The 25,568-nt window shown below is 39.3% G+C and overlaps 4 protein-coding genes across 5 annotated transcripts; 3 read left to right on the top strand and 1 right to left on the bottom strand.

The window, feature by feature from the left end:
* Positions 1 to 923: 923 nt before the first annotated feature.
* Positions 924 to 2,159, bottom strand: LOC111784736 (splicing factor U2af small subunit B-like). Its single transcript, XM_023665342.1, has one exon. The coding sequence runs from the start codon at positions 1,923 to 1,925 to the stop codon at positions 1,098 to 1,100; it is 828 nt and encodes a 275-aa protein (XP_023521110.1). The 5' UTR covers positions 1,926 to 2,159; the 3' UTR covers positions 924 to 1,097.
* Positions 2,160 to 2,991: 832 nt separating this feature from the next.
* Positions 2,992 to 8,577, top strand: LOC111784735 (chlorophyll a-b binding protein 7, chloroplastic). The gene is made up of 6 exons (XM_023665341.1): positions 2,992 to 3,217; positions 3,296 to 3,462; positions 5,222 to 5,368; positions 5,954 to 6,086; positions 6,646 to 6,738; positions 8,025 to 8,577. The coding sequence occupies exons 1-6, from the start codon at positions 3,047 to 3,049 to the stop codon at positions 8,325 to 8,327; spliced, it is 1,014 nt and encodes a 337-aa protein (XP_023521109.1). The 5' UTR covers positions 2,992 to 3,046; the 3' UTR covers positions 8,328 to 8,577.
* A 1,682-nt stretch (positions 8,578 to 10,259) lies between these two features.
* On the top strand, positions 10,260 to 16,620 carry LOC111784734. The gene is made up of 8 exons (XM_023665340.1): positions 10,260 to 10,517; positions 10,652 to 13,640; positions 13,758 to 13,916; positions 14,053 to 14,232; positions 14,474 to 14,668; positions 15,075 to 15,173; positions 15,308 to 15,907; positions 16,016 to 16,620. The coding sequence occupies exons 2-8, from the start codon at positions 10,707 to 10,709 to the stop codon at positions 16,349 to 16,351; spliced, it is 4,503 nt and encodes a 1,500-aa protein (XP_023521108.1). The 5' UTR covers positions 10,260 to 10,517; positions 10,652 to 10,706; the 3' UTR covers positions 16,352 to 16,620.
* Positions 16,621 to 18,338: 1,718 nt separating this feature from the next.
* Positions 18,339 to 24,397, top strand: LOC111784732 (squamosa promoter-binding-like protein 14). 2 transcript variants are annotated; one of them, XR_002813581.1, is made up of 11 exons: positions 18,339 to 19,549; positions 19,716 to 19,909; positions 20,000 to 20,823; positions 20,928 to 21,002; positions 21,111 to 21,218; positions 21,303 to 21,420; positions 21,629 to 21,764; positions 21,904 to 22,045; positions 22,152 to 22,751; positions 23,215 to 23,998; positions 24,174 to 24,397. XR_002813581.1 is itself a non-coding variant. In XM_023665339.1 (10 exons), the coding sequence occupies exons 1-10, from the start codon at positions 18,954 to 18,956 to the stop codon at positions 23,629 to 23,631; spliced, it is 3,210 nt and encodes a 1,069-aa protein (XP_023521107.1). In that variant the 5' UTR covers positions 18,339 to 18,953; the 3' UTR covers positions 23,632 to 24,366. The 2 variants fall into 2 exon arrangements, 1 of the variants encoding a protein (XP_023521107.1); XM_023665339.1 differs by having other exon boundaries at positions 23,215 to 24,366.
* The last annotated feature ends 1,171 nt before the right edge of the window (positions 24,398 to 25,568 follow it).

Genomic DNA, 25,568 nt, shown 5'->3' with positions numbered 1-25,568 from the left:
GGGGGGGGGTTTGTTTCAAAAACATACAAGTTAGGATTGTCCCGATTTACTACAATACCCTGTCGTCCGAAGAAAATATGAAGTTAACGACCAACTAAACACTTGGAACATAATGCCCCTATGCCACTTGTTTCAGCATATTTGATGTACATGAACAAAATTGACGACTGAATTCCACATAACCCCCTCCTAACGAGACTTGGTGGCATGCCATTTGATCCCTCCTCGATACCTATACAATAATATAACGAACCATTTCTATCGAACCCCTCGAAAAAGAAGGAGAGGAGAGGAGGAAGAAAGAAAGTCATGTCAATACCAAAATCAATATAATATGAAGGAGTGGACAGCAACCACAGATGGCATGCCAAATCTCAAGTCCAAAACCCCATTCCCTTAGAATCATGGATAACCCCTCCTCCATTTCTTACTTACTATAAAAAAACCCCAACCCAACCCAACCCAAGGCCATAATTGTCAGCTTCACTAGATTCCAAGCAATTGTGCCAAACAACCTTTTGGATTTTCTGGAATTACCAGTTGTGTAAGTAATAAAGCCCCGTTCACAGTTTGTCAGCATATTCATTCCACAATCGTCAATTTGACTAGAACACAGAAAAAACTTGTTTGTTTCACATGTCCACCCACTATCTATTATAAGAAACAAGTATCTCACCTTTTTCCCACAAGTTGTACGACATCCCTATCTAAATCCAACCCACTGATATAGCAACCAGAATTTGTACTAGTAGCGAATTGGCGAACGAATTTCCTTCCTATCTTGTTCCTGCCTGAGTCGGAAATTGAAGCAGGCGAGTAGAAAGGAAGTAATGGGAATAAACAGAAGAAGAAGCAGAAGCTCAAGTCTATGAGTGACGACCGGAGATAGAAATAGCTGAGAAATCATATCCGACAGCATGAACTAGTAACAGAATAGCAGGTAACCAAACCAAAAGGCTACTTGATATCATATCATATCATATCCATCGTTTTGTCTAGAACAGATTTCTACTTCCTATTCAGGCAGAAAGTACTGTGGTGTAAGGTATATAATTAAATGACAGAGCACAGAACAATTACCAAAACACGTCGTCACTTCACTGCTTCTCCTCCCTTTCTCGGTTCCACTGTTCAATACGGGCACGGCGCTCTACGCTTCCTTCTCTCACAGGGCTTCTGCTTCGTCTGGGGCTACCATGCCTTCTCCTTCCCCCATCCCTATCATACCTATCATGACGCTCCTTGCTCCGTCCGTTTCCGCGAGACTCACGATCTCTGTAATCCCTCTCGCGCCTATCCAACTCCTTCCGGTTCCGCGGACTCAAACTTCTACTCCTGCTCCGGCTCCGCCTATATCCCCGATGCCTACCGAACAGCTTCCTCCTCAAATCCTTCCCGATCATCTTGACATGCATAAAATTGCAATATCCCCCTCGATTGCAATTATTCTCCTCGTATTGGCGGCACGTGGCTTCGCGGAAATCAGTCACCGGAGAAAAATCTGCGATAATGGGTCGACCAGAGTAGAACCGCCCTTGCAACGCTTGTAATGCGGCAGCTGCCTGGTCCTCCTCCCTAAACTGAACGTAGACATTGCCAATCATGTGGTCGGCGAGATTATCACAGACATTAAGGCACTCGATCTCACCGAACTTACCAAGTTCCTCGTAAATGTCTTCATAGAAATCCTCAAAGTGCTCCTGAATCTTCCGGGGATCTATAGGCTGGCCCTGAGCATCGACGCCGGGGGTGATCATGTCGGGGCGTTGGTACATGTTCGACAAGAGAAGTGTCGGGGAAATAGTAGGGCGGTTGTGGAGGCGAGAGCAGCGATCTCCATGACGGCAGGCGCCGATCTTGAAATAGAAAGGGCAGTTGACACGGTCCTTCTCCGTGCCAAATATTGAGGCCAGGTGTTCAGCCATTGGAGATCAGATGAAAAAAGTTTTGAGCAACAATTCTGGACCTGATTGGAAGGGTTTCGACGGAGAAGAAGTGGAATTCAAATTAAAACCAAATGATGAACCGAACCGATGGTTCTAGTGCAAGATAAAAGTATAAGGGAAGCAAAAACCCTAAATTGGAGAAATGGATCTAGACCAAGAGCTCCAAAAGGGCTCGTTTGAGTTTTAGCACTTGCCTAAGTTTAATGAAAATATTTTTGAATTTTGAGTCTTATTTCGAAAATACTTTTGAAGTATTTAAAAGCTTTAACCATGTTTAAAGTTTAAACTTTATAATTTATACCTGTGTCCATCCACCAACCCCTTTTAATCTATACTCTAATAGAATGAAATTGATTGATGTGAGAAGTTAACCAAATCTTTAGTGAATAAAGAATGAGTTAGCTTAGGTGTGATGTTTTTGTTTTTCGAAACAATTTCAGTAATGCACCACTTGTGCCTCGCCATCGATTATATCATTTTTGGTATTTGGGTAGACATACATTGGAGGCCTTGCAAACTATATTCCAAACCACACAACACAAGTATCAAAATCACAAAAAAACTTCTCGATTTTCATTATTGTCAAAATTCTGTAGGAATTATTAATTTTGATGTTGAAATTATTTTTTATTTTTCTCCATCCAAATATGTTAGAGATAATTAACTACTAGAGTCCTTCTATTTGATTAATCAATGGTTTGCATATCTTATTCGAACAGGAGAGGGAGTTCTTTTAATACTCATTTTATCTTTAGAGATGGTTTTAAGACGCAGATAAAGTTATGGCAGGAGTTATGAGTAGGATAAATTATTGGTCAATGAAAAAACTTTTAGATATATATTCTTTTTTTGTTTTCCTTATTAAATACTTGTTGCAATAAGTTTAATTACTCATGGAAGTATTTGTTGTATTTAAAAAAGAAATAAAAAAATCAGAGTTATGAAATAGTTGTTTGAAGAAAAAAAGAAAANAAAAAAAAAAAAAAAAAAAAAAAAAAAAAAAAAAAAAAAAAAAAAAAAAAAAAAAAAAAAACGAACTTCTAATGTTTAAACGCGCCATAAAAGTGCGTTATAGCTCAGTGACGACTCTAATAGCATAGATGGTAATGGCGCTATTTCAGCCACACACTTCACCTTCTGCAATTTCATCTTCCTCCGCCTCATTCTATGGGAGCTCTCTTCAACAACTCCGCTCGCGCACCATAGCCCTCAATCTTCGAAACAGTCCCTCCATCCCTCATCGTTTCACTTGCACAGCTTCATGGCAGGAGGTTTGTAAGAAAACAAGCTAGCTGTTTCCATTTTTGGCTGATTGCTGAGTCTTTTTTATTTTCTTCATCATGCTTTAGCTTGCGGGGGTTTTGATATTCTCCGCAATTCCTTTCACGGCCGTGAAAGCCATCGCCAATAGCCCATTCGGAGAGTCGCTCCAGAGGCAATTGGAAAAGAAGAAAAATGCTGCCGTCGCCAAGTCTTCGAAGTTCAAGGCTCTTGCTGAGGAGGCTAGAAAAGATAGGTAATCGGGTAAGCTTATTTATTGATGCGCGCGTGATTTGGTGACGCCAATGCCAAGTTGGTCTACTCGTATTTTTAGAATAATTACATACACGTTGAATTAAAGTGTATCTAGAACCCATAGAACTTCATGCATTGTGGTGTTATCAGTCATGTTCAAAGTGAGTAGATTGTGATCAAGACAGTGATTGTTAAAGAAGACGTAGAAACCAAAGGGTTCATGGTTAAAACTTATTGGAATCGTTTGGAACCTGGAATATCTTTAAGCTCAAACAGTTGAGCTTCACATTGCCATAAAGTACACAAACTAGCGTCTCTTCTGGGCAAAGCAATCGAGGCATTATCAACTGGTTTCATTGTCATGGATACTTGTTCTGTTGGAACGATATGACTAGTAGCGGCAGAGGCAAGTATCCAATATTTGTTTGAATTAAGCAATAAATTTGTAGCAACGAAATAACAAGTACCTGAAACATGAACTTGGGCACTTTAACCCCTGTTGCACCATTCTTTATCAACTAGCTGACAATTAAACTTAGTGATTCATTGCTGGCAATGGGTTTGGATTAAGAAACTGGATATTGTTCCCATAATTGCTCTGGCCTGAAGATAGTACTCCGTCACAGCCTCCTCCATCCCCACCCCATTCTGCCCAGGCCTCGACCATAGCCTTCAGATGTTCTCCTATTTACATCATTTTCTCCATTCATCTTTCTTGCTCTCCTCTAATCCTTGTGCTAAATCTATGTTTCATTGCTGCCACCACTGGTCTTCGATATGCTAGATTAAAGATATCTGATTCATCTAAAAGGTTTTCTCACAAATTTTCTCAGAATTTACGGATAGTATGCCAACTTTTATTATTATGATGAAAGTGCCATACAACAAAGTATTAATATATCCAAATGTCTAGCTAAGTCGTAACAGAACGAGGTACTTGACTTGGACTAAGTAAAACAAACTAACAACATTTAGTTACTAAAAAGTAAAAATGTTTGCTATTAAGGTTGTGAATGTCTAGACCAACTTGCACGTATCTCCACTATTCTCACGTGACAACCACCTAACTCTACTGTATTCGGTTGCCAAGGAAACTTGTAAGATATTTAAATCTTTTGGCTATCATGACTTGAACTCATTTCCTTTAAATTCCTTTTTTTATTTATATTGGTTTCTATTGACTACCAGGCCAGTTCCTGGTGGAATGTATGCCACATAAATGTTCTTCTAGTTAAGTTATGGTGAATATTCCATTTCAAATTTTGGATATCTGTTTAATTTTTTAACTTTCATTGGGCCAGTAGTATTTCTTAAATATTTATTTCATTTTAATTTCTTTTTAGATTTCCTACGTTCCTCTTGAATTTTCCATTATTTTTATGTATCCTGGTTCCTCACATAAATAATATGTAACGTTCGCTAAAGAATCAACAAATTATGTCCAAAATGACATGGACATTTTTCAAAAAGGGTTTCAAATTTTCATGCCATTAAAGGATTTCGGTAAATTGCTATCTTTATTTCATGTAGATTATTCTCTAGTATCTTTCATGCTCTGCAAATTTTCTTCATTCTTGAAATAGATTACATGGCTGCGATCTTTTGCTTGTACTAATTTACATTGGATTGGATGTGATCTTATGAATTATTGTTTATCCAACTATGAATGTTTTGACTGCCAGAAAACATATAAACGAATGGTACAATTGAATCAAATTACATCGTGTTGTAAATACTATTCTATTGGTGAATAATTGCAGCTCGTGGTATGGAGAAAAGCGTCCTCGCTGGCTTGGTCCACTACCATACAATTATCCAAAATATCTGACAGGTGAACTGCCGGGTGATTATGGATTTGATATTGCAGGTCTGAGTGAGGATCCAGTGGCTTTTCGGAAGTACTTCAAGTATATTGAGCTTCTTATAGCCTAAAATTTTCTTCAGCAGTTTCTTTTTTCTCCAATATCTGGAATCGTATGTAGATGTATTAGTGCACAGCATGAGAGCATATGATTCTTCAGCAGTTTCCTTTTTCTCCAATATCTGGAATCATATGTAGATGTATTAGGGCACACCATGAGAGAATATGATTCTCAGTTTCTTTTTTCTCCAATATCTGGAATCATATGTAGATGTATTAGTGCACACCATGAGAGAATATGATTATTTGACTTGTGAGTGGCCGGTAGACTAAGGGACGACATGATGATTATCAATGCATATAAGCTGTGAGAGTAATGAAATGATCCGGCATAACATAATATAGACATCACCTTAAAACAGTCCCCGAATGATTATCCACATGTTTGTTTGCTTGATACAAAACTTGCGTACTGCACAGCTTTCTATCCAACTTTGGAGATATTTGAGCTGTTCTGTACGTAGTATAACTTTACAGTCCTAAATTACCTTAGATAAGCAACTCTTATTGAATGTATACATTTCTTTTTTAAATCTCCATCAATAATTTTTATGTATGTATCATATTTCAGCTTTGAAATACTGCATGCTCGTTGGGCTATGTTAGCGTCCCTTGGTGCTTTAGTTCCAGAGATCTTAGATATTTTTGGAGCTTTTCATTTCACTGAACCCATCTGGTGGCGAGTGGGATATTCAAAACTTAAGGTTTGTTTTCCATCTCTTGGTTAACCATTTTTCTGGATATCCATCATATAGGATCTTTCCGTGTGTCTGCATGGTTTGTTTCTATATTGTTACGCTTCTGTCTGGTTATGTTTTTTTTCACTTTCAAATTACTGTTTAACTTATTGCTTCTGTCTGGTTATGTTTTTTTTCACTTTCAAATTACTGTTTAACTTATTGCTTCTGTCTAATCATGTTTTATTTTAAACTCTAGTTTTTCATGTCATCCTTTATTAATGAAATCAAATAGTGAGTTATGACTTCATGTCTTTCAGTGCCGTGATAAGCTGGAGTTCGGTTGCTGCCTTCTATTTTAATTACTCTTTCGTTACTTTGTTTCAATAAATTAGGGACAAACATATTCAATTACTCTTTCGTTACTTTGTTTCAATAAATTAGGGACAAACATTTTCAATTACAATATTTCATATTCCCTTCTATAAACTCCATGGGTGTGCGTAGCTCCCCATTCATTCATCCCTACTTTCCAGCACTTGTAATTGACTCTGTCATGTTACTGTTTGTGTTCTCGTTCCACCAGGGAGATACACTCGACTATCTTGGAATTCCAGGGCTTCATTTAGCTGGAAGCCAAGGAGTGATCGTCATTGCAATTTGCCAAGCTATTTTGATGGTAACCTATATCAAACAATCTTATGTTCTGCCTTCTCACATTGTCTTTTTGTCATATCTTTTGGCACTTCAGTTAAATGGTTGAGGGAAGCATGACATTATAACGTGTCCTGTTCTGGGTTTAAACCTGTGTTAACTTGAGTTGGTTAACCTCAATCAAATTTCACCCCATTCCCACCAAACACAATAAATGGCTTGGTTCCCATTGCAGTTTCTACAACCAGCCTTGGCCCTTGATAAGCTTGTTTAGGAATTTGGAATTAAAATTTTCCTTTCGGAGATTACACAAGTTAGAAAAAAAAATTAAATAGATTTTTGTTTTTTGTTTTAACAAGCGTAACTTTTCATTAGTGTATGAAAAGGAATAAAAGAGAATTAAAATATATGAACCTCCGAATGGGGAGAAAGGAAAAGCATAACGCCCAAAGAAAAAAGAAAAAAGATTACAAGAACCTGAAAAGAAACCAAAACAAACCAAACAAAAAAGTGGAACTAAAGAATTGCCAACAATAAAAAAAAAAAAAAAAAAAAAAAGAAAAAAAAAAAGCAAGATTAGTAGATCAAAAAGCTCTTTGAGAGCTTACAAACAAAAGCTAAACATTGATGTGAAGCTCCTCAAACCACCGAAGATTCAAATAGAAACCGCACCAACCATCTTGAAATATCACACCAGAAAAGGAAGAAAAGCAACAACTGCCATGGAGAAATGCACGAACACCACATGGCCGAACAACCAAAAGCTCTATCAGCAAAACTCAACTGCAAAGAAAACCAAAAGAAGCAGTAACTTCACCCAAGAACTAAAGGCCGAAGAGCAAATCAAAAAACATCAGCCAAAGACAAGATCATTCCAAGGAGAAAGAACGGAAGTACAGGCAAAAACCCCGTTCTCAAAGAAATAATCTCATAGATTTAATGCCCATTTGTTTATAGAGGAAGAAAGTTGATGAGAGGGGAAGATGGAGAATCATCTGACTGTGTTCTTTGAAAGGGAATTAATTTTGTCTTCTTGAAAAATAGAACAAAGAGTTTCTTCAAAACCTTTTCATGCCACTAACAATTTGAAAATTAAACTTCAAGTCATAACTACTAAGACCTATCTGACTCGTCATTTCCTCCACAAAAACTAAACTTTTGATGATACCATTTGTTGAGTTAATATTAGAAAGGATGTTATTAACTAAAGATGTTGAAGAATTGAGATTGTCTATTGTTAAGAGGGCATATTAAACTATTATATGTCTGATTGTTCTTACAACCGTATGATGTAAGTTAAAATGTAAGTAGGTTGGACCCGAGTATGCAAGATATTGTGGCATAGAGGCATTGGAGCCTCTGGGAATATATCTGCCGGGGGATATAAATTATCCAGGTGGTGTGTTGTTTGATCCCTTGAACCTGTCCAAGGATGCTGCAGCTTTTGAGGAACTGAAAGTGAAAGAGATTAAAAATGGGCGGTTAGCCATGGTTGCTTGGCTAGGATTTTACAGTCAAGCTGCTTTGACGGGTAAGGGACCAATCCAAAACCTTCTTGAACACGTTTCAGACCCTTTCCACAATAACTTTCTTTCCCTGCTCAACTCATCATGAAGTAGCTTATAATTGGAATCTGGATTATAAAGTATAGTTTCCTCAAATCTATATAGTGTTCATAAGGGATGGACAAACAATCATGCTGTTCTAGATGGGAGATTGTTGCTTGATAAGTTAATACTTAATGGTGTGGTCATTGTATCTGTCTATCGTATATCAAGCATTTTTGAGAAGCTAAAGCTTTGGTAAAATTTGTTTTTGAAACAAATTTTACTCAACTTTAATAAAGAATCTTGAACCTTAAAAATGTTAAATATGGCATTGAACTTCATTTTAATTTGTGTACAATAGGACATTTTAGACATATATTTGAAAACTTGAGTTAGTAGACAGAAACTTAAAATTTTATTTAGAGATTAGACAATGCTGAAAGTTTAGAGACCTATTTGTGAAGAAAGAAAAAAAAAGGTCTGGAACTATATTTGTTATTTAAAGATAAATGATTGAAGTAAAAGGTGGTTGATTAATTTTTATATAGAGCTAAAAGTGGGAACAGCTGTAGGGATTTCTTTGAGATGGTGATTAGTGCTTAGGAACCTATAGTTAGGTTTTTAGCCGAATGGATTAGCAGTACAGTGTTACCAACTATCCTGAGGCATTTATGCAAGGTAGAGGAACGCAGTGGCCACTTTGAGGTGGAGGACATGATTTTATTGTATCATTTTAGTTGGTAATTTGATGAGTTCAAAGGGATGGGGGAACCGAAGGCATAGGGCAGAGTTCATGTTTGAGGGTGGTGGTGAACGTGGGGGGAGTGTAGGCCTTCCAATTTGGGAGCTCCGAGAAGGATTTGTAGGGTTGAAATGGGGCGAAGTATAGGTCTACTGCTACCCATGCTTTTTAAGGAATCAGTATAGCAACCCACCTGCAGTGGTCACAGCCACAGGTCCCCTACGAAATGATGAAGAGTGAAAGAGTGGTATAAAGTTTAGAGAAGCCATGTTGTGTGATAATCTTTTTAAAGAATGTTGACAACGCCCTCCACAGGCTTGTAGTAGGTCAACTTGTTGTGTATATGGATTGGGAGCTGGATGTGCATGCGAGCCAACCCACGCTTCAAAGTGCTTCTCTTCATCTTCTGTTTCTATCCTACCACCCACTGTGATCGGTTGGAGAAGTGTTTTATTTGTGTACCAGAAGATTAGTTAGAATCGGACGGCATATTCAGATTTTGGAGTTACAATAATCCCACCGACACTCCAATCTCCAAATCTCCACGGTATTCGAATCTTTCCCCCCCTACCTTTCTCTCCTCCTTTTTCTACGTTTCGTTTTTTAAATATTAGGCAGCTTTAAAATACCATCTAATATATATATATATATATATATTTTAAACAATATCTAAAATAAATTATTTAAAATAAAAAAAAAACAATATCTGAAGTCAGTTAGACAAATAAATAACAGAAAACAAATGCGATCTTTTATCTTATATCGTTACAACTAAATCTATTAGATACAATTAATTTAATATTTTACTTTTATCTTATATCGAATTTAGATTTTTAAATTATTAGATTTTATTCGATAGAGTATTCACCAATGAAGATATGTAATTTAGTAGAATTTAAGAATAATCGAAAAGATTACTTATATAATTAATGAACTTGGCGTAGCGACAATCAACATTATTTTAGCATACATTTATAAGCTATGGATTTAATTAATGATCATTTATTGACTGTCCTCTTATTTTTATTTTTTATTTTTAGTTAAATGAATATTATAATAATTAAAACAACAGGGAATAGCCGACACTAACGTGGCCCATGTTAGTGTAAATAGCAGGCCGTGCATTTTATAAAATTACGCCAATGCGAAATTATATATATTACAAAAAAGAAAAAAGTATTTTTGATTTGATTTTTGAATAAAATAAAATCAGCTCTTTTTAAAGTAATTTTTAAGGAGTAGATTTGTTAATTTGACTTGAAAAAATATTAGAATAGTAAGTAGAGAAGAGACCAGTCTCTCTCTTCTTCTTCTCCTTCTTCTTCCCCTCGCCAGCTGTTTGTTTCACTCTCATCTACGACTCTGCCTCTTTCTCAGACCTTAATTCTTCTCTCCCCAGTCCCTGAATCAGTTCTCAAGATCTGCACCCGCAATTATCCACATTCATGCCTGCACCCCGATGATCTTCTCTACTCGATCTGCCAAATTCAACTCACTCCTCCGCTTTCGCTTCCGGTAACTCTCTCTCCTTTCTGTTGTTGAGATCTTTCCCTTTTAATATCGTTGACTTGCTCTTACCTTTTCCCACACCCTAATCTCTTCTTTTCTTTCTCCTTTTATGTTCATGTTTCTGAATTCGATTTAATCAGCAATCTCCCTTTGTGATCGTCTTTCGGAGTTTTGAGTCTTTTTTTATACAAAACGATGGCTGACATGGATGTGCTCGCCGACTTCTCTGAGGTTAACGAGAAATGTACCTTGGATATGAGTACCTACGAGAATTTGCCTAAAGCCTGCAATGCAGAACCCCTTGACTGTGCTACTGCAATTCCTAAGGATGATACCGACGGTTCTTACGTTTTCGTTAGCTCCAACGATGCTGCAACTTTCGATGATCACGTTGCTTCCGATGTCAATGGGCAAGCAAAGTGTTCCCAGAACGTTGATACGGAGATTAAGGTTCGTGATGGGGAATTGAGTACTGACGACGGTAGAAAACCTGAATCGATTTTCGTTTCTGATGCACTGGGGGATTCCCAATTCAATTTTTCTGAGCATGTGAATGAGAGTGACGCAATTCTGGGTGAGATCAGAGTGGCGGATGTCCTTCAATCTTCTGACGCCGAGGAGGATGAAGCGGAACCTCAACTGAATTTTTCTCCAACGGTGGAAGAAACTCGAATCCCGGAGGGCCAGGCTACCAACGAATCTTTTGATGCAGTGACCAATTCCGGCGAAATCCATGGGGTAGAGTCTCCTCATGAAACTGAAGACATTCACATTCAGGAGGAAAATCAAATAATTTCTACCCCTGGATCTTCTAGCCCCGATTCAAATCGTAGTGGAGAAGTCAAGGTGGAGTCTTCTCAAATGGCGGAAGATATTCAAATTCATGAGGATAATGGAATAGTGGGAATCATGAAGTCTTCTGATACCGAAGAAAATCATGTGATAGACATTGAGGCGGAGTCTTCTCAGAAAGCAGACAGTATCCAGATTCACAAGGAAAATGGAACGGTTGCAATCATGCTTTCTGATACTGAGTCAAACCCTGGGGAAGAAACCGAGGTAGAGTCATCTCTAAAGGCAGACGACACTCAGAATCACGAGGAAAATGGCATAGTGAAAGCCTTTGATTTGTCTAATACCGAGGCAAATCCTAGGTCAGAACTCGAGGAGGAATCTTCTCGGGAGGTGGAGGACATTGAGCTTAGGGGGCAAAATGAAATAGTCGACACCAACAAATCGTCTGCTTCCATGAAAAAGCGTGGGGAAGAAGGTGAAGTAATTCCCGAGGATAATGAAACAGTGGTTATCAATGAATTGTCTGATACCATACCTAACCGCAGTGAAGAAACTGAGATGGAATCTTTTGAGAGAGAGGAAAGCATTCGAGAATCACAAGATGCAACGATGGAGGCTGCTGACTGCCATTGTGTTAATGTCCAAGAGAAGGTTGACGAGATGGTAAGTAAAGCTGTGGTAAGCGATTCTGTAGGAGGAATAGGAGAATCTCAAATTATAAGTTTGGGTGCTGCTAAATCCGAGGTAGATCATCTTGATGATTCCGTGGAAGACGTTAAAGGGGAATGTAAACAAGGGGTTGCATTGAATGAAGAGAACCCTGAGAGCACTCAAATTACAATTAGTCAGGATGGCGAACGTTTCCAGGTTGCTGGTGAGGAACAAGAAAGTTTAAATAATGAACTTTCTCTTTTAGAGCCCTCAGAAGAAAACAAAGCGGACATGGAGCAGGATTTGGAAGCAACTCCTAGTCCATTGTTCTGTCCAGAAGACATAAATGGTTCTATGCCCATTAGGACGGATGATGGCTTGCCAACTAGTATGGATCAAGATGACCCCTTGGAGGCTATTGATGACAAAGACACAATATTTAACAGGACCAGCTTCCATGACCTTGCTGAATCCTCACCTGGCTCTGTAGATTATGATATTGCTACTGATGAAACTCATATATTATCTCCTACGATGTTTATTAGTGATCCAAGAGTAGAGTTAAATGAGATTACCGTGAATGAACAAGTGGTGAATCATGTGTTCGAACTGGAAGAGAATTCAGAGACGGTTTCTCAACCTAAGGTGGACGAATGTATCAAGGTTGGAGATTTGGAATGTACAGTCTCTGGAAATGGAGATGATATGCCCACTGCACTCGACCAATCTAGAATTGCTTGTGGTGACAACTCTGTTGCTGGCAGTCAATTAATCCCTGAGGACATTGAGCGAGTGGAAAGCATTGAAACAGCAGTATCTATTGTTGTGATAGGAAATACTAAGATTGAAATAAGGGAAACGCCCTCTGTGAACTGTCTTAATGATCCATTCCTGAGATCCGATCTTCACGTTGAGCATTGTACAATGTCTGAAAATGTGGCCTCTGCTGGTGATGATGTCCTACCGGACCAGGAAGTCAGTGAAAATCATGAGGATGACCTTCTTGGTAACTCTAATTTTGAGATCAAGTGTGAGAATGGTCACATCGAAAAAGATGACCAATCAACTTTCCACAGTAATGATATGAGATCAAAATCTAAGGATTGTACTTCAATTGAAAGTGAAGAGAGAGGTTCCACTGTTCCTGAAGTTCCTAATGGTGTCGTTAAATCTCCTGCAATTCCACAAAGTTCTGCTGTTGAAATAGACTCGGAATTGCATGATAACAAAAGTATCTCAAGTCCAACTGCTAATGAGAATTCAGTGGATGACATCGAGATTACATATTCCATAGGAGGTGGTAGCAGAACTATACCTGGCGATGATTGCAGTGTGTCAAAAACTGAAGTTCTCAAGCGTTCCATGATAAAAGATGAAGGGAGTCTGAACTCAATCTCTGATGCTGTCTTTGAAACTGACGGTAAACTGACGAAAGATGAAACTGAGGTCATTCATGAGGATTGCCAGAATGAACCTTCACCTGTTTCTCCAGAAGGTTCTGCTGATGCTTTAACGGGGCAAAATGTAGGGGCTGAGGCAGGAACAAGGCCGTTTAACTTTTTGGTTAAGGTACCTAGATTTGATGATCAAAATATAAGAGAGCAGATTAAGTGTGCTCAGGCAGAAGTTGATCGGAAGACCAAGGATCGAGATGCCATTCGGGTTCAAATACAGACAATGAGGGTAATAATGATCATTAATAAATTGTTTCGAAGTTTAATATGTGTGTGTGAGTGTGTGAGTGTGTGTGTTTGTGTGTGTTTATACATCTTTTCATGGCCCAAATGGTTATCTGATCAGGCTGCATGTAAAGTGTTGAGTGATAATCTTGAAGCAGCAATGTCGGAAGGGAGAGCTGCAAGAGACTTGCTGAAGTCAAAAAGACTGGAGATAGACTCTGTTCAGTCAGTGATAACAAAAGTGAAGAATGCAATTTCCGTTGAGGATATCGATGGCAGGGTAAGCACCTATTCATCTTCAAGTTAAATATGTTTTCAGCAATTGTCCTCGCCCCTACTGCCTATGTGCATGCTCCTGCCCCCAGCATTTATTTTTTTATTTCAACGTTCTGTGACATCATGCTTCAATGTTGCAGATACGCAACACTGAACACATGATAGAGCATGAAACGCTGCCACTAAAAGAGGAAAAGCAATTACTTCGTGAAATCAAGCAATTGAAGCAGCAGCGGGAACAGCTTTCATCAACTATGGGTAAGCAGGAAGAGCTTCAACAGGCACTGGACCAGAGAGACCAGATTGAAGAGCGCCTAAAGGTATGATCTAGGGTTTGATACGTTTGTGCTATGCCATCTGCATCCATCTGTAAAATATATAATACCCTGCTTCTCTAAATATGTTTTCAACTACTTGCAATGCGCAGCATAAGATAAAGATGCATATGCATGCGATATTTATTTCAAGTACTAGCAGTGCAGCATAAGGTTTAGACAATGCATCTTCAATTTTGTTTTAAATACGCATATTCTCATGATACTTATAAATTGTACCCCACAGCTATTAAGAAAGGAGATGGATTTACTGAGGGGCAATGTTTTGAAAGCCGAATCAGTAATAAAGGTTGCTAAGAAGAAATATAATGATGAAAGCATAAAGCTGGACGAGTTGCAATCCCAGTTTAAAGCAGCAGATGAGATTCGCCAAGAAGCATATGCTAATTTACAGAGTACGAGGAAGCAATTGTCTGAGAAGGTTTGTACTCGTGATTTTTGTTCTTAATCTACTTGCGGTAAGCATTTTAGAAGATGATGTGTGTAAAATAAGTGTCGAAGGTATGAGGGTCAGGGTCTTTTTCCTTCATCACGTTAGAATGGGACGAAGTTCACATCTCGTAGGAAGGTAGTTCCCAACGATCTATTTTAACTTTGTGACGAGGATAGATTGGATAGTGGTTTTCAATTTTGTCTTGAATTCTTCAGTCTCGGTTTAAAAAGTACGAGGTGGGACCTGGCCTGGGGTACTTTTTAGCTCAAATAGATCTTGTTACAATTGTACATATGTATCATTTTATGTTTATCTCCGTTGGCGTTTCACCACCAGTGTGGTTCCTTTTAACTAGTGTCACCCAGTGAAAGTGTAATCGTTGAAATTTGACCAGAACAAATACTGCTGGAATTATCGGAAGGACGCAAAGGAAGCCAATGAAATAGCATTGAGTGGAGATCTAGAGAGACTGCAACGTTTGTGTGTTAATCAGGTTACTTTATTCTTACATTCTTTTTGTTGACATAATCAGGTTACTTTTTGTTATTGATTCGGTGTTGCTAGTTCTGATTGGGTTTCATTTTGGGTGTCGAGTTGTTTCTATGTTCTGACTGATTAATATTTTAGGTAGAGCGCATGATGGAACTGTGGAACACAAATGCCGAGTTCAGGGAAGAATATGTTAAGAGCAACATGAGGAGTACCCTGTGGCGACTAAAGACGTTGGATGGCCGCTCCCTTGGCCCCAATGAAGAGCCGCATGTACCGAACCGTATTGTAAAGGAGAGACCAGCGAAGGACAATTCTCTTTTAACGGCTTCAACAATGCAGGAAACAGAAAAATTGATACCCGCTGCTGATGCTGATGATGCGAGAGACAATGACAAATCAGTGACGAAAGTAGCCGAAACGAAGAATCGAACGACAAAAAAGAAGCCCGAAACAGTTGTGGCCTTAGAGAGTGGCCCCAGAAATATCTCTAGCGAGAATGAGGTAGAAGAGCCACCGCGACCAGTGGAGATTAAGCGAACAAGAGAGGAAGAAGAGCTGGCGGCGAAAGCAGAAGAGTTGAGAAAGGAAGAGGAAGCAATCAAGTTGAAGGAGCGACGTAAGTTGGAAGAGAAGGCCAAAGCCAAAGAGGCGTTGGAAAGGAAAAGAAGAAATGCTGAGAAAGCTCAGGCCAGGGCGGCAATTAAAGCACGGAAAGAGGCGGAAGAGAGAGAGAAGGTATTCAGTGCATGTATATATTTATGTGTAATGGACTAATAATAATATGCTCTTTTTCTTTTCTGTATGAATTACAATTTGATAGCTAACATGTGTTGTTGTGCACAGCTAAGGGAGAAGAGAGCAAAAAAGAAGGAAAGGAAGATGGCAGCTGGGACGGAAGCTGGGAATGGTCGGGATGAAATGGAATGTGCTATAGTCACCAAGACCCCAGCAGCAGAAGGTCTGAAGGAGGAGTCCGAAAACAGAGGAGAACAGGGGACAGCAACGAAGAGGCGGCCTAAAAAAGCATCGCAGTACACAAAGCAGAGCAAGACAAAGTCAATGCCTCCGCCACTTCGAAACCGGGGTAAGAGGAGGATGCAACCATGGATGTGGATTCTTCTGACAACCCTGGTTGTATTGGCGCTGTTCTTTGTCGGACAACAACAGCTTCTCTACTAGATCTTCTTGGTTCGGTTTCCAAATTTAGAATGCAATTCAATTTTATATAGTTATCGAGTGGCACACAATTAGTTGGTGAAGGAAGGATAGACGCTTGGCTTGGGACGTTCCCATGGAATTTATATATATAGATAGATAGATATGATAGGCTAATTCTTTGGTTCTATTCTCAAGATTCATCTCCCTCTCCCCTTGAATTATCAACAAGAATGAAGTATTTCCATTGCTGAGTAGTAATTCATTATCAACAGAATGAAGTATTTCCATTACTCAGTAGTAATTCATTATCGTCCTTGGAAGAGTGTGATCATTTAGGCTGCATTGCATTTTTGGGGCTGTGGAGAAAGAAGAAAAAGAAAAGAAAAGAAAATACAGAGAGGAGATTCCATTGGGAGAGTAGAGTAGAAGCAGATGAGGGAGGGTGTGGGGTGGGGTGGAGCATATGCTCCTGCCGTGAGACGTCCACGTTTATGGATGGGTCCGGCTTCCGTACAAGGGGCCCGCACTGACATTGTAGCTATCCGGAACTGGAATCATCCTGGTCCCACTGCTACTGTGCCATCTTCTGTCTTGTGTACGACGGCGTTTATTGGGTGCCCCTACCAGTCCCCATTGCCTAATGGATCTGACTATTTCCATTACCCGTGGTCAACGCTTCCGATAATATGTTTTCATCCTATCCCGAACCCCTAATATCTATTTTTTCAATCTGTAACTTGATCTTTTTCGTAGCGGTTACGAGTAATATTATGGAAATAAATTAGCTCTTCAAATCCAACTACTTTAATTAATACAAGTGAAGCTTGTCCTTTTATTTTTGGTTGGAAAGAAACATATTCAAAACCATTAATCTTTCAGTTATTTTGAAATAGTACATTAAGAAATTACATGAGTAAGACACAGACAGGCATAAGAAGGGGAGGTGGCATGGGTGGGCTGTGTTTGTGTGTGAAAGAAAGCTTGTAGTTGTAGTTGTAATTGTAATTGTAGTGTGTGAACACGATTAAGTGCTTATTCTAGAATAGTAAAACCCAATCTATAATTGCTCCATACAATCCCATCCGGACATCAATTTTGACTAAATTCTCTACTCTTCCCCAACTAACAGTGTCCTTGAATTTACCAAAATCAACACCACAAATAATTCAATTTTATACCATCTAATCGTAAAGCTACTATTCTTAGGAGCTATCGGTTTTGCATCGTTGACATAAATGGTGAATTGGTATAAAATTGGAATAATGGAATAAATCCTTTCATCCTTAGTTTTTTAATTTTTTATTTTTTATTCCAGTGGTGAGCACTCCTGAATGCAGACAGATTGGGTTTATATTTTTTTTTTTTAATTTAAAATAAATACCGTCTCATTAATTTATTTGGGTAGAAAAAGTTGCATGGATTAGTAAGTTTTGAGAGAATGAGCGAGAAATTGTTGGGAAAGATAGACGCATTAGAATTAGTATGAGAAAAAAAGGTGATAATGAATGTTTGAGAATGATTATAATTTAGTGAAATGTGGAAAATGTTTGAGAATAAGGAAAAAAGAAAAAAAGAAAAAAGAAATAGTGGGCGTGAGTGTTGGGTTAGATATATGATTTAGAATGACCTGTAAACAGGACGTAGAGAGCACAGCTGGGTGGGGCTGGGACTCCGGACTCCACTCCTTACTGGTACTGATCTCTTTCAAATGTAGACCCCAATTGCAAGAGCCCATTATCATGTTTGTTTCTGGTTAATTTTAATTTACTCTAATTTTTACTGCTTCCAATAAATATTCACTCTCACTCTCAGACAAAACTGTACTTTTCTTCTTCTTCTTCCTCCTTTAATCTCATCACACCCTACTAATTTCTTTTTTTTTTTTTTTTTTCTTTTTAAATACAAAATAACAATATCTTAGCGGGGGTGTTTTTGTTTGAAGTCGTCGTGTCAGACTCGCACGGACTGAAGGATAAAAATATATATAAATCTGTTTCCCCGCAAAGTGCAAACCCTAAACCCAAGCCAAAGAAAATGAAAAAAAAAAGGTGGATTGATTCTTGTTTTCCTCCAGGGCGGCCATCCTTAGTTCAAACATTTAACTCTGTTGTTGTCTTAATTTACGGTTTCTACCAATCCATTCTTTTCTTCTCTCTTTCTTTCTCGGTTTCGTACAGCAGCGAAGGTATCAGGAAATACCCAGTAAGTAAGTTATTAGTCCCCCGATTCATCCCAACTTGCCGACTCCACTGATTTTCATCTTAATATCCACGCGTCCCCTTCCTCTTCATCTTCTTCTTCCTCTTCCTCTTCCTCTTCCTCTTCCCCTTCACAGATCTCAGATCCACCCTCCTTCTCTTCCATCATCTCTTTCCACCCATGGCCGATCTGTTTCCCCCCCTTCAGTTCCTTCCCCCCCTCTCTTCTGCTTTCCATTTCCGCCGTCTCATCACGTAGATTCACTCCCAATTCTCTTCCCCTTTCTTCTCCCCTTTCTTCTCCCCTTTCTTCTCCCCTCACTTTCTTCTTCCTATGGATTAAGTTTCCCCTTCTTTCTTCTCTAACTTCATAATTCTCCCTTTACTTCTCTTTCCACTTCCACCTCCTCCTTTCCTTCCTCTTCATGGACGACGTCGGCGCCCAAGTTGCTCCTCCTATTTTCATCCGCCAAACCTTGACCAGTCGCTACACTGATGTGCCTTCCATCCCCAAGAAGCGTGCTTTATCATATCAGCTCCCCAACTTCCATCATCACTTGCAACCTCAGGGTCAACTCCATGCTCATACTTGGAACCCTAAGGCTTGGGATTGGGATAGCGCTAGATTCCTCACCAAACCCTCCAAACCTCCACTTCTCCACTCCGATGCTCCCTCATCCGACCTAAAGACCACCCACGATTTCGCTGCTGCTACTCCCTCCACGTTGAACAACACAGTGGACGCTCTGGAGAACCAGGATGAGAGTCTTCGCCTTAATCTTGGTGGTGGTTTGAATTTGAATTACGTTGAGGAGCCCGTGTCCAAACCCCCTAAAAAGGTCCGCCCTGCTTCTCCCGGCGCTGCTACCACCTACCCTATGTGCCAGGTTGATAATTGTAAGGAAGATCTATCGAATGCCAAAGACTATCACCGCAGGCATAAAGTTTGCGAGCTCCATAGCAAATCCTCCAAAGCCCTAGTTGCTAAACAGATGCAGCGGTTCTGCCAGCAGTGTAGCAGGTATTTTGTTCTTTCCTTCCTACAATTTCTTACTTGTTCGTTGTTATGCTTCCCGCTGGTATATGCCTTTTTTGTTTTTCTGTCTTCGTTTTGATGCGCCAGAAATTCAATATCAATCTGCCTCCCTCTTCAAATAAATTCTTATTGCTCCTAACCCTCTCCTCAGATTTCATCCTCTTTCGGAATTTGATGATGGGAAGAGGAGTTGTAGGAGGAGACTTGCAGGGCACAACTGGCGTAGAAGGAAGACGCAGCCCGAGGATGTATCCTCAAGGCCGACCCGGCCAGGAAGTAGAGGACCCCAAAGCAGTGGGAATTTGGACATCGTCAGTCTATTGACTGCCCTAGCCAAGGCTCAAGGTCAAGCAATTGCCTGATCCAGTCTATAGCTATTTGTTTCTTCTTTCCCCCTTCTGACTTTTGTTTTAATACATTGATTTGAAACATCAGGAAAAAACGAAGACCAGACTGTGAAGAGCTTGTTGTCAGCAAATAGTGACCATCTCATTCAGATCCTCAATAAGATCAACTCGCTTCCGTTACCAGCAGACCTTGCAGCAAAGTTGCCCAATTTAGAGAGTTTTAGGGGGAAGGCTCCTCCACAGGGTTCGTTGCAGCACCAAAACATATTAAATGGAAATTCATCTTCTCCTTCGACCATGGACTTGCTTACTGTACTTTCAGCTACTTTAGCAGCATCGGCTCCAGATGCTCTTGCAGTGCTGTCGCAGAAGAGCAGTCTCAGCAGTGATAGTGAAAAAACACGGTCATCGTGCCGATCTGGTTCTGATCTCCACAATAGGCCTCTGGAACTTCCTTCAGTTGCAGGAGAAAGAAGCAGTACCAGTTATCAGTCCCCCATGGAAGATTCGGATGGACAAGTTCAAGGAACTCGAGTTGGTTTGGCACTCCAGCTGTTTAGCTCTTCGCCTGAACATGATACCCCACCGAACTTGGCGGCTTCTAGGAAGTACTTTTCTTCTGATAGCAGTAATCCTATTGAAGAGAGGTCTCCGTCATCTTCACCTCCTCTCCTGCAGAAGTTGTTTCCCATGCAAAGCAGAGAAGAAGCGAACAGTAATGGGAAATTACCAATCAGAAAAGAAGTTAGTGGTGTTGAGGTTCGAAAGCCTCCTAGTAGCAATATTCCCTTTGAACTCTTCAGAGAGTTAGATGGAGCTGGACCAAATTCATTTCGACCTGTTCCATATCAGGCTGGATACACTTCTTCAGGGTCTGATCATTCACCTTCTAGTTTAAATTCTGATGCCCAGGTATCCTGCTGAATACATTCTTGTTTGTATGTATGGGCGTGTATCTTTTTGTGTGTGTTTGATATCATCATTCTTTATTGTGATTTGAAAAAAAAAATATTCAGGACCGCACTGGAAGGATAAGTTTTAAACTCTTTGATAAGGATCCCAGTCAATTTCCAGGGGCATTGCGGACACAAGTAAGATTCTAATTTCTTTATTGGCTTCTAATTTTCTTTAATAAAAAAAATGCTGCAATCGCATGTGATGGGAAAAAGTTCTTAAAAGTTGTGCCTCTAATGTTCTAGATATACAATTGGCTGTCTAATTGTCCGTCTGAAATGGAAAGCTACATCCGGCCTGGTTGTGTGGTTCTGTCGGTTTATCTGTCTATGACACCCATTGCATGGGAACAGGTGAGTAAAGAGCTTTTATCCTGAACTGAAATTTTACTGCTGAACGTTTTTGAGCTCTAACCACTCTAACTCGTTCTTTCCCAGCTTGAAGAAAATTTGGTTCTGCATCTTAAATCTTTGATTCATAGCGAAGAGATTGATTTTTGGAGAAGTGGAAGATTTCTAGTTTACACTGGGAGGCTACTGGCGTCACACAAGGATGGTGAGAACTTACCAGGGTAGTGGTCTTTGTCTTGTTGAATTTGAGCTCTGTTGCTGTTGGTTATTTACTCATAACCAGCATCACATTTTTACCTCTGATGTTGTTCGTGAAGATATGGATAGTCTTACAGCGTGGTCCTTGAAACCATAGGTTGTGAATTCATTGTCCTTCTTGTGTTAAGTTTTGCTTCCACTGATTGGGTTTTCAGGGAAGATTCGTCTGAACAAATCCTCAAAAGCATGGAGTAATCCAGAATTAATCTCGGTGTCACCTTTAGCAGTTGTGGGTGGACAAAAGACCTCCTTTTTATTGAGGGGAAGGAATTTGAAAAATCCTGGCACCAGGTAAGTCCAGTGTTATAATGGGATGAATTTGTTGTTTTTTTTCTTCGTTTTTCTTGTTTTTGTGATTCTTTCCTTTTCTCGCTTCTTCCTTTCTTTGTTTCCTTCTCATTTCTAGAAGTGACATTTCACAACCCTGTAGGATTCATTGCACATCTATGGGTGGCTACATATCCGAAGAAGTGATGGGATTCTGTAGGCAGGGAATATACGACGAGATACACTCCAGAAGTTTCAAGGTTGGGGATGCATCACCTACTGCCCTTGGTCGTTGTTTCATTGAGGTATATGTTCTGCTTGAAATTGCACATGATACCTGCCCTACGGTTAATTATTTTTTTTTTTTTACAAAATCAATGTTTTGATCAACTTTCTAAACAATTCGAACAGGTGGAAAATGGTTTTCGAGGAAATAGTTTCCCTGTTATCATAGCTGATGCTGCCATCTGCAAGGAATTGCGGCATCTTGAATCGGAGATTGATGGGTTTAGAGTACCGGAAATTAGTTCAGAAAGTCATTCATACGTTACTTCACAGCCAAGGCTGAAGGATGAAATTTTGCTATTCTTGAATGAACTTGGATGGCTATTCCAAAGGGAAAGGTCGTCTTCTGGCTTAGATAATCCAGATTTTTTAATAAGGCGGTTCAAATTTGTACTCACGTTCTCAGCAGAGAGGGACTTCTGTGCGTTGGTTAAAACACTTCTCGACATTTTGGTAAAAAAGTGCTTGATCACACATGGACTATCAACGAAATCTTTGGAGATGATATCTGAGATTCAGCTCTTGAATCGATCAGTTAAAAGGAGGTGCAGGCGGATGGTTGACCTACTCGTTCATTATCACGTATCTGGCTTTGGTGATGCTGAGAAAAAGTACCTCTTTCCACCAAATTCTATTGGTCCTGGTGGCATTACGCCTCTGCATTTGGCAGCTTCAATGACAGATGCAGATGATATGGTTGATGCACTGACAAATGACCCGCTAGAGGTAAACATCTAGTTTCTTCTTCGATGTATATATATATATATATTTTTTCAATTATACCTTGTAAACATACGTATCCTGATTTCCTTTTGAGGACTAGATGCTCGTTTTGCATGCATTACTGTACGCTGACATTGTCCCAAAATGATCCTGAGGGCTCTGTTTTTTGATCTCCATGGAGATCAAGGAATATATGGTGTACTTGTTTGTGTTCTAAAACCTCCTAGGTGTACTTCCCAAAAAGGCACCAGAGTGCGGCTTGGGTTCCCCCCAAAGAAATAGAGAAGTATCTTTAAAAAATGCTCATTTTTCTTAGCAATATCCTACTGAAGTATCTTTTAAATAATTTCGCTATAATTCATTTTTCTTTTTTCTTTCAAGTCTCAGAAGGTTATTAGAGTCGGTAGCCCAGGAAAAGTGAATTGTTACGTTGTTTTGAACGTTCTGTGTTCTTTCGAAATTGCAGATTGGGTTGGAGTGCTGGAGTTCCCAACTTGATGCAAACGGACAGTCGCCACGGGCTTATGCTTTAATGAGGGGCAATCATTCTTGTAATGAGCTGGTGGAGCGAAAACTTGGTGACAGAAAGAATGGTCAAGTTTCGTTAAGAATTGGGAATGAGATAGAGCAACTAGAGGTGTCAAGTGGAGAGAGGGGCAGGGCGCAAGTCCGATCCTGCTCCAGGTGTGCTATTGTTGCAGCAAAGTGCAACAGGAGGGTTCCTGGGAGTGGGACACACAGGTTACTTCATCGGCCCTACATTCATTCAATGCTTGCTATTGCTGCAGTGTGCGTTTGCGTGTGCCTATTTTTGCGAGGTTCCCCGGACATTGGTTTAGTTGCACCCTTCAAATGGGAGAACTTGGACTATGGGACAATATAGTTTGAGTGGACTTGGAGAAGGATGGAGTGAGGATAATGAATAGAAAAAATGGGGAAGCAAACAGGAAGGGGCCAAAGAAGGGACACGGGTTGATAAGATGAGACAATCTATTGCCGGTAAAAATAAAGACGAGAAAAGGGTAAGTTGTTGAGGTAGCAAATGAAGAATGCTCTGACGTTATAAATAAAGCTGTGAAGTAGAGACAAATGGATTGGTTAGAAGGGGATTGTATTGTATTGTATTCTTTTGCAGCTATGGACAAAGGCAAAGGTTTGAGGTTTTGAAATGTAGCGTAGCCTGCGTATAACAGAGAAGGCGCCACCATAAGGTGCAGGCCGACAATGATGAATGATTTTGAAGAAGAAAGGTATGATTTTATCCGGTGGATGGTTTAGCCTTGGCCTTGGCCTTCCCCTCACCCCCATCCATTCCGTCTTCCTTCCCTTCTTTTTCTTTTATTCAATTGTTATTTCTTAGTAGCATGCCATAAGGTAAGCAGTAATTAGTAAGTATGAATATAATCTGATATATAAATATTGCAGTTTGTCTCAAACAACACAATGTAAAGTTGATCCAATCACATTTATACTTCTACAAGACTTCTGGTCAAAGACAAGGCCCAGTGCAGGTCACCGTTCTGTACCCATCGCCTTCCATTCCTACAATAACACGTTTTGTTATCATCATTCATTGATTTCCTTTTCAATTTACATTTTGCAACTGTCTGTTCATTCATATTCTATTCATCTGGTAGTCTTCTTGTGTTTCCAGGTCAGTTAGTTTTATTTTATTATATAACATGAGTGAATATTGAAGTAGAGTAAGACATTATAGTATAATTTATTGTAAAAATAGTGTAAGTTAGTTATAGTTTGAGAGTTATGGATAATTAAATAGTTAAGAAGAACTTTGGTGACCATCTCTATTTAGAAATAATGATTAAAAAATAAAATAAAAAGAGGGAGTAGAGATTAAATAAATATTTGTGGTGCCGTGTAGCAATTGAAAGAATAGGTTGGCAGAAAGCTGAAATGGATTGACTTCCACCCTTCACGTTATTCTAATAGTCTTGTTAAGAGAGTGCGCACACTTTCTTTGAACAAGCTCCCACTCTTCTGCCTATGCCTTTTAACATTGCTTCTGCTGCTTCTTCTTCTCCTGCCATTCGATCTTTTAGCATCTTTTGCGGCCGTTGGACACCAAGCCCTGATGCCCTTCCAACTGTCCTAACTCGAAATTGGGTCGGCATAGGTTTTGGTTGTTTCATCGTCACCCACTTTGACATAACTCAGAACTTCCTTCTACTATCTGCCATTGCCTTCCAACTGTGTCTTCGAGATATCGGAATCCCAGAGATCAAACCTGTCGTATTTTGTAGCGGCAGAGCTATTGATAAGACAGAAACTTTGCTTGAATGACCCAACTCCAACTCAAATGGTACCAATTGAATTGGGTTCATCCAATTCTTTGGGTCCCTCAATTTTTTGAACACTATACTTCTGAACATGGTAATTGGTATTTGTTGAAGGAAATGGATAAGGGTTTTACTTTATTTGTTTTATATTTAAATTTGAATAAATTTTTTCTTGCTCATATAATGGAATATGTTGTGGCCATTATCCTTCTCAACTAAATTAGTTTATCATAGTTTCCATACTTATCCATTCTCATTAGCTTATTAATTACCCAATCTTCCTCAACACGAGAGATTATTAGATAGGTTGTGAGGAACAGTGAAAGGAACATATATTGTATTGAATCTTATTAACTTGTACAGAAATTGTCCCAATCAAATAATTTTTTCTCAAGAGGGTCCAATATAGAAAAATTACATGACCCAATCTTTCTTTTTTAGTTCCTCAATCTTAATCATAATTTCAAAATTAAGATTAAGAGTATTTAACATAAGACGATCTTGTGTTAAACTAGATTGTGCA

Source organism: Cucurbita pepo, unplaced genomic scaffold (genome assembly GCF_002806865.2).
Source record: "Cucurbita pepo subsp. pepo cultivar mu-cu-16 unplaced genomic scaffold, ASM280686v2 Cp4.1_scaffold000270, whole genome shotgun sequence".
In the NCBI taxonomy this organism is placed as follows: domain Eukaryota; kingdom Viridiplantae; phylum Streptophyta; class Magnoliopsida; order Cucurbitales; family Cucurbitaceae; genus Cucurbita; species Cucurbita pepo.
The sequence above is the reverse complement of the archived record's forward strand: the minus strand, read 5'-3'. Positions and strand labels throughout refer to the sequence as shown.

Coding starts and splice junctions, on each gene's coding strand:
- LOC111784736 (XM_023665342.1), bottom strand. CDS start 1,925: ATGGCTGAACACCTGGCCTCAATATTTGGCACGGAGAAGGACCGTGTC.
- LOC111784735 (XM_023665341.1), top strand. CDS start 3,047: ATGGTAATGGCGCTATTTCAGCCACACACTTCACCTTCTGCAATTTCA. Junction 5,369..5,953: donor GCTTTTCGGAAGTACTTCAA/GTATATTGAGCT, acceptor ATCATATTTCAG/CTTTGAAATACTGCATGCTC. Junction 6,739..8,024: donor TTTGCCAAGCTATTTTGATG/GTAACCTATATC, acceptor AAATGTAAGTAG/GTTGGACCCGAGTATGCAAG.
- LOC111784734 (XM_023665340.1), top strand. CDS start 10,707: ATGGCTGACATGGATGTGCTCGCCGACTTCTCTGAGGTTAACGAGAAA. Junction 13,641..13,757: donor TTCAAATACAGACAATGAGG/GTAATAATGATC, acceptor TTATCTGATCAG/GCTGCATGTAAAGTGTTGAG. Junction 13,917..14,052: donor TTGAGGATATCGATGGCAGG/GTAAGCACCTAT, acceptor TCAATGTTGCAG/ATACGCAACACTGAACACAT.
- LOC111784732 (XM_023665339.1), top strand. CDS start 18,954: ATGGACGACGTCGGCGCCCAAGTTGCTCCTCCTATTTTCATCCGCCAA. Junction 19,550..19,715: donor TTCTGCCAGCAGTGTAGCAG/GTATTTTGTTCT, acceptor CCCTCTCCTCAG/ATTTCATCCTCTTTCGGAAT. Junction 22,752..23,214: donor TGACAAATGACCCGCTAGAG/GTAAACATCTAG, acceptor TCGAAATTGCAG/ATTGGGTTGGAGTGCTGGAG.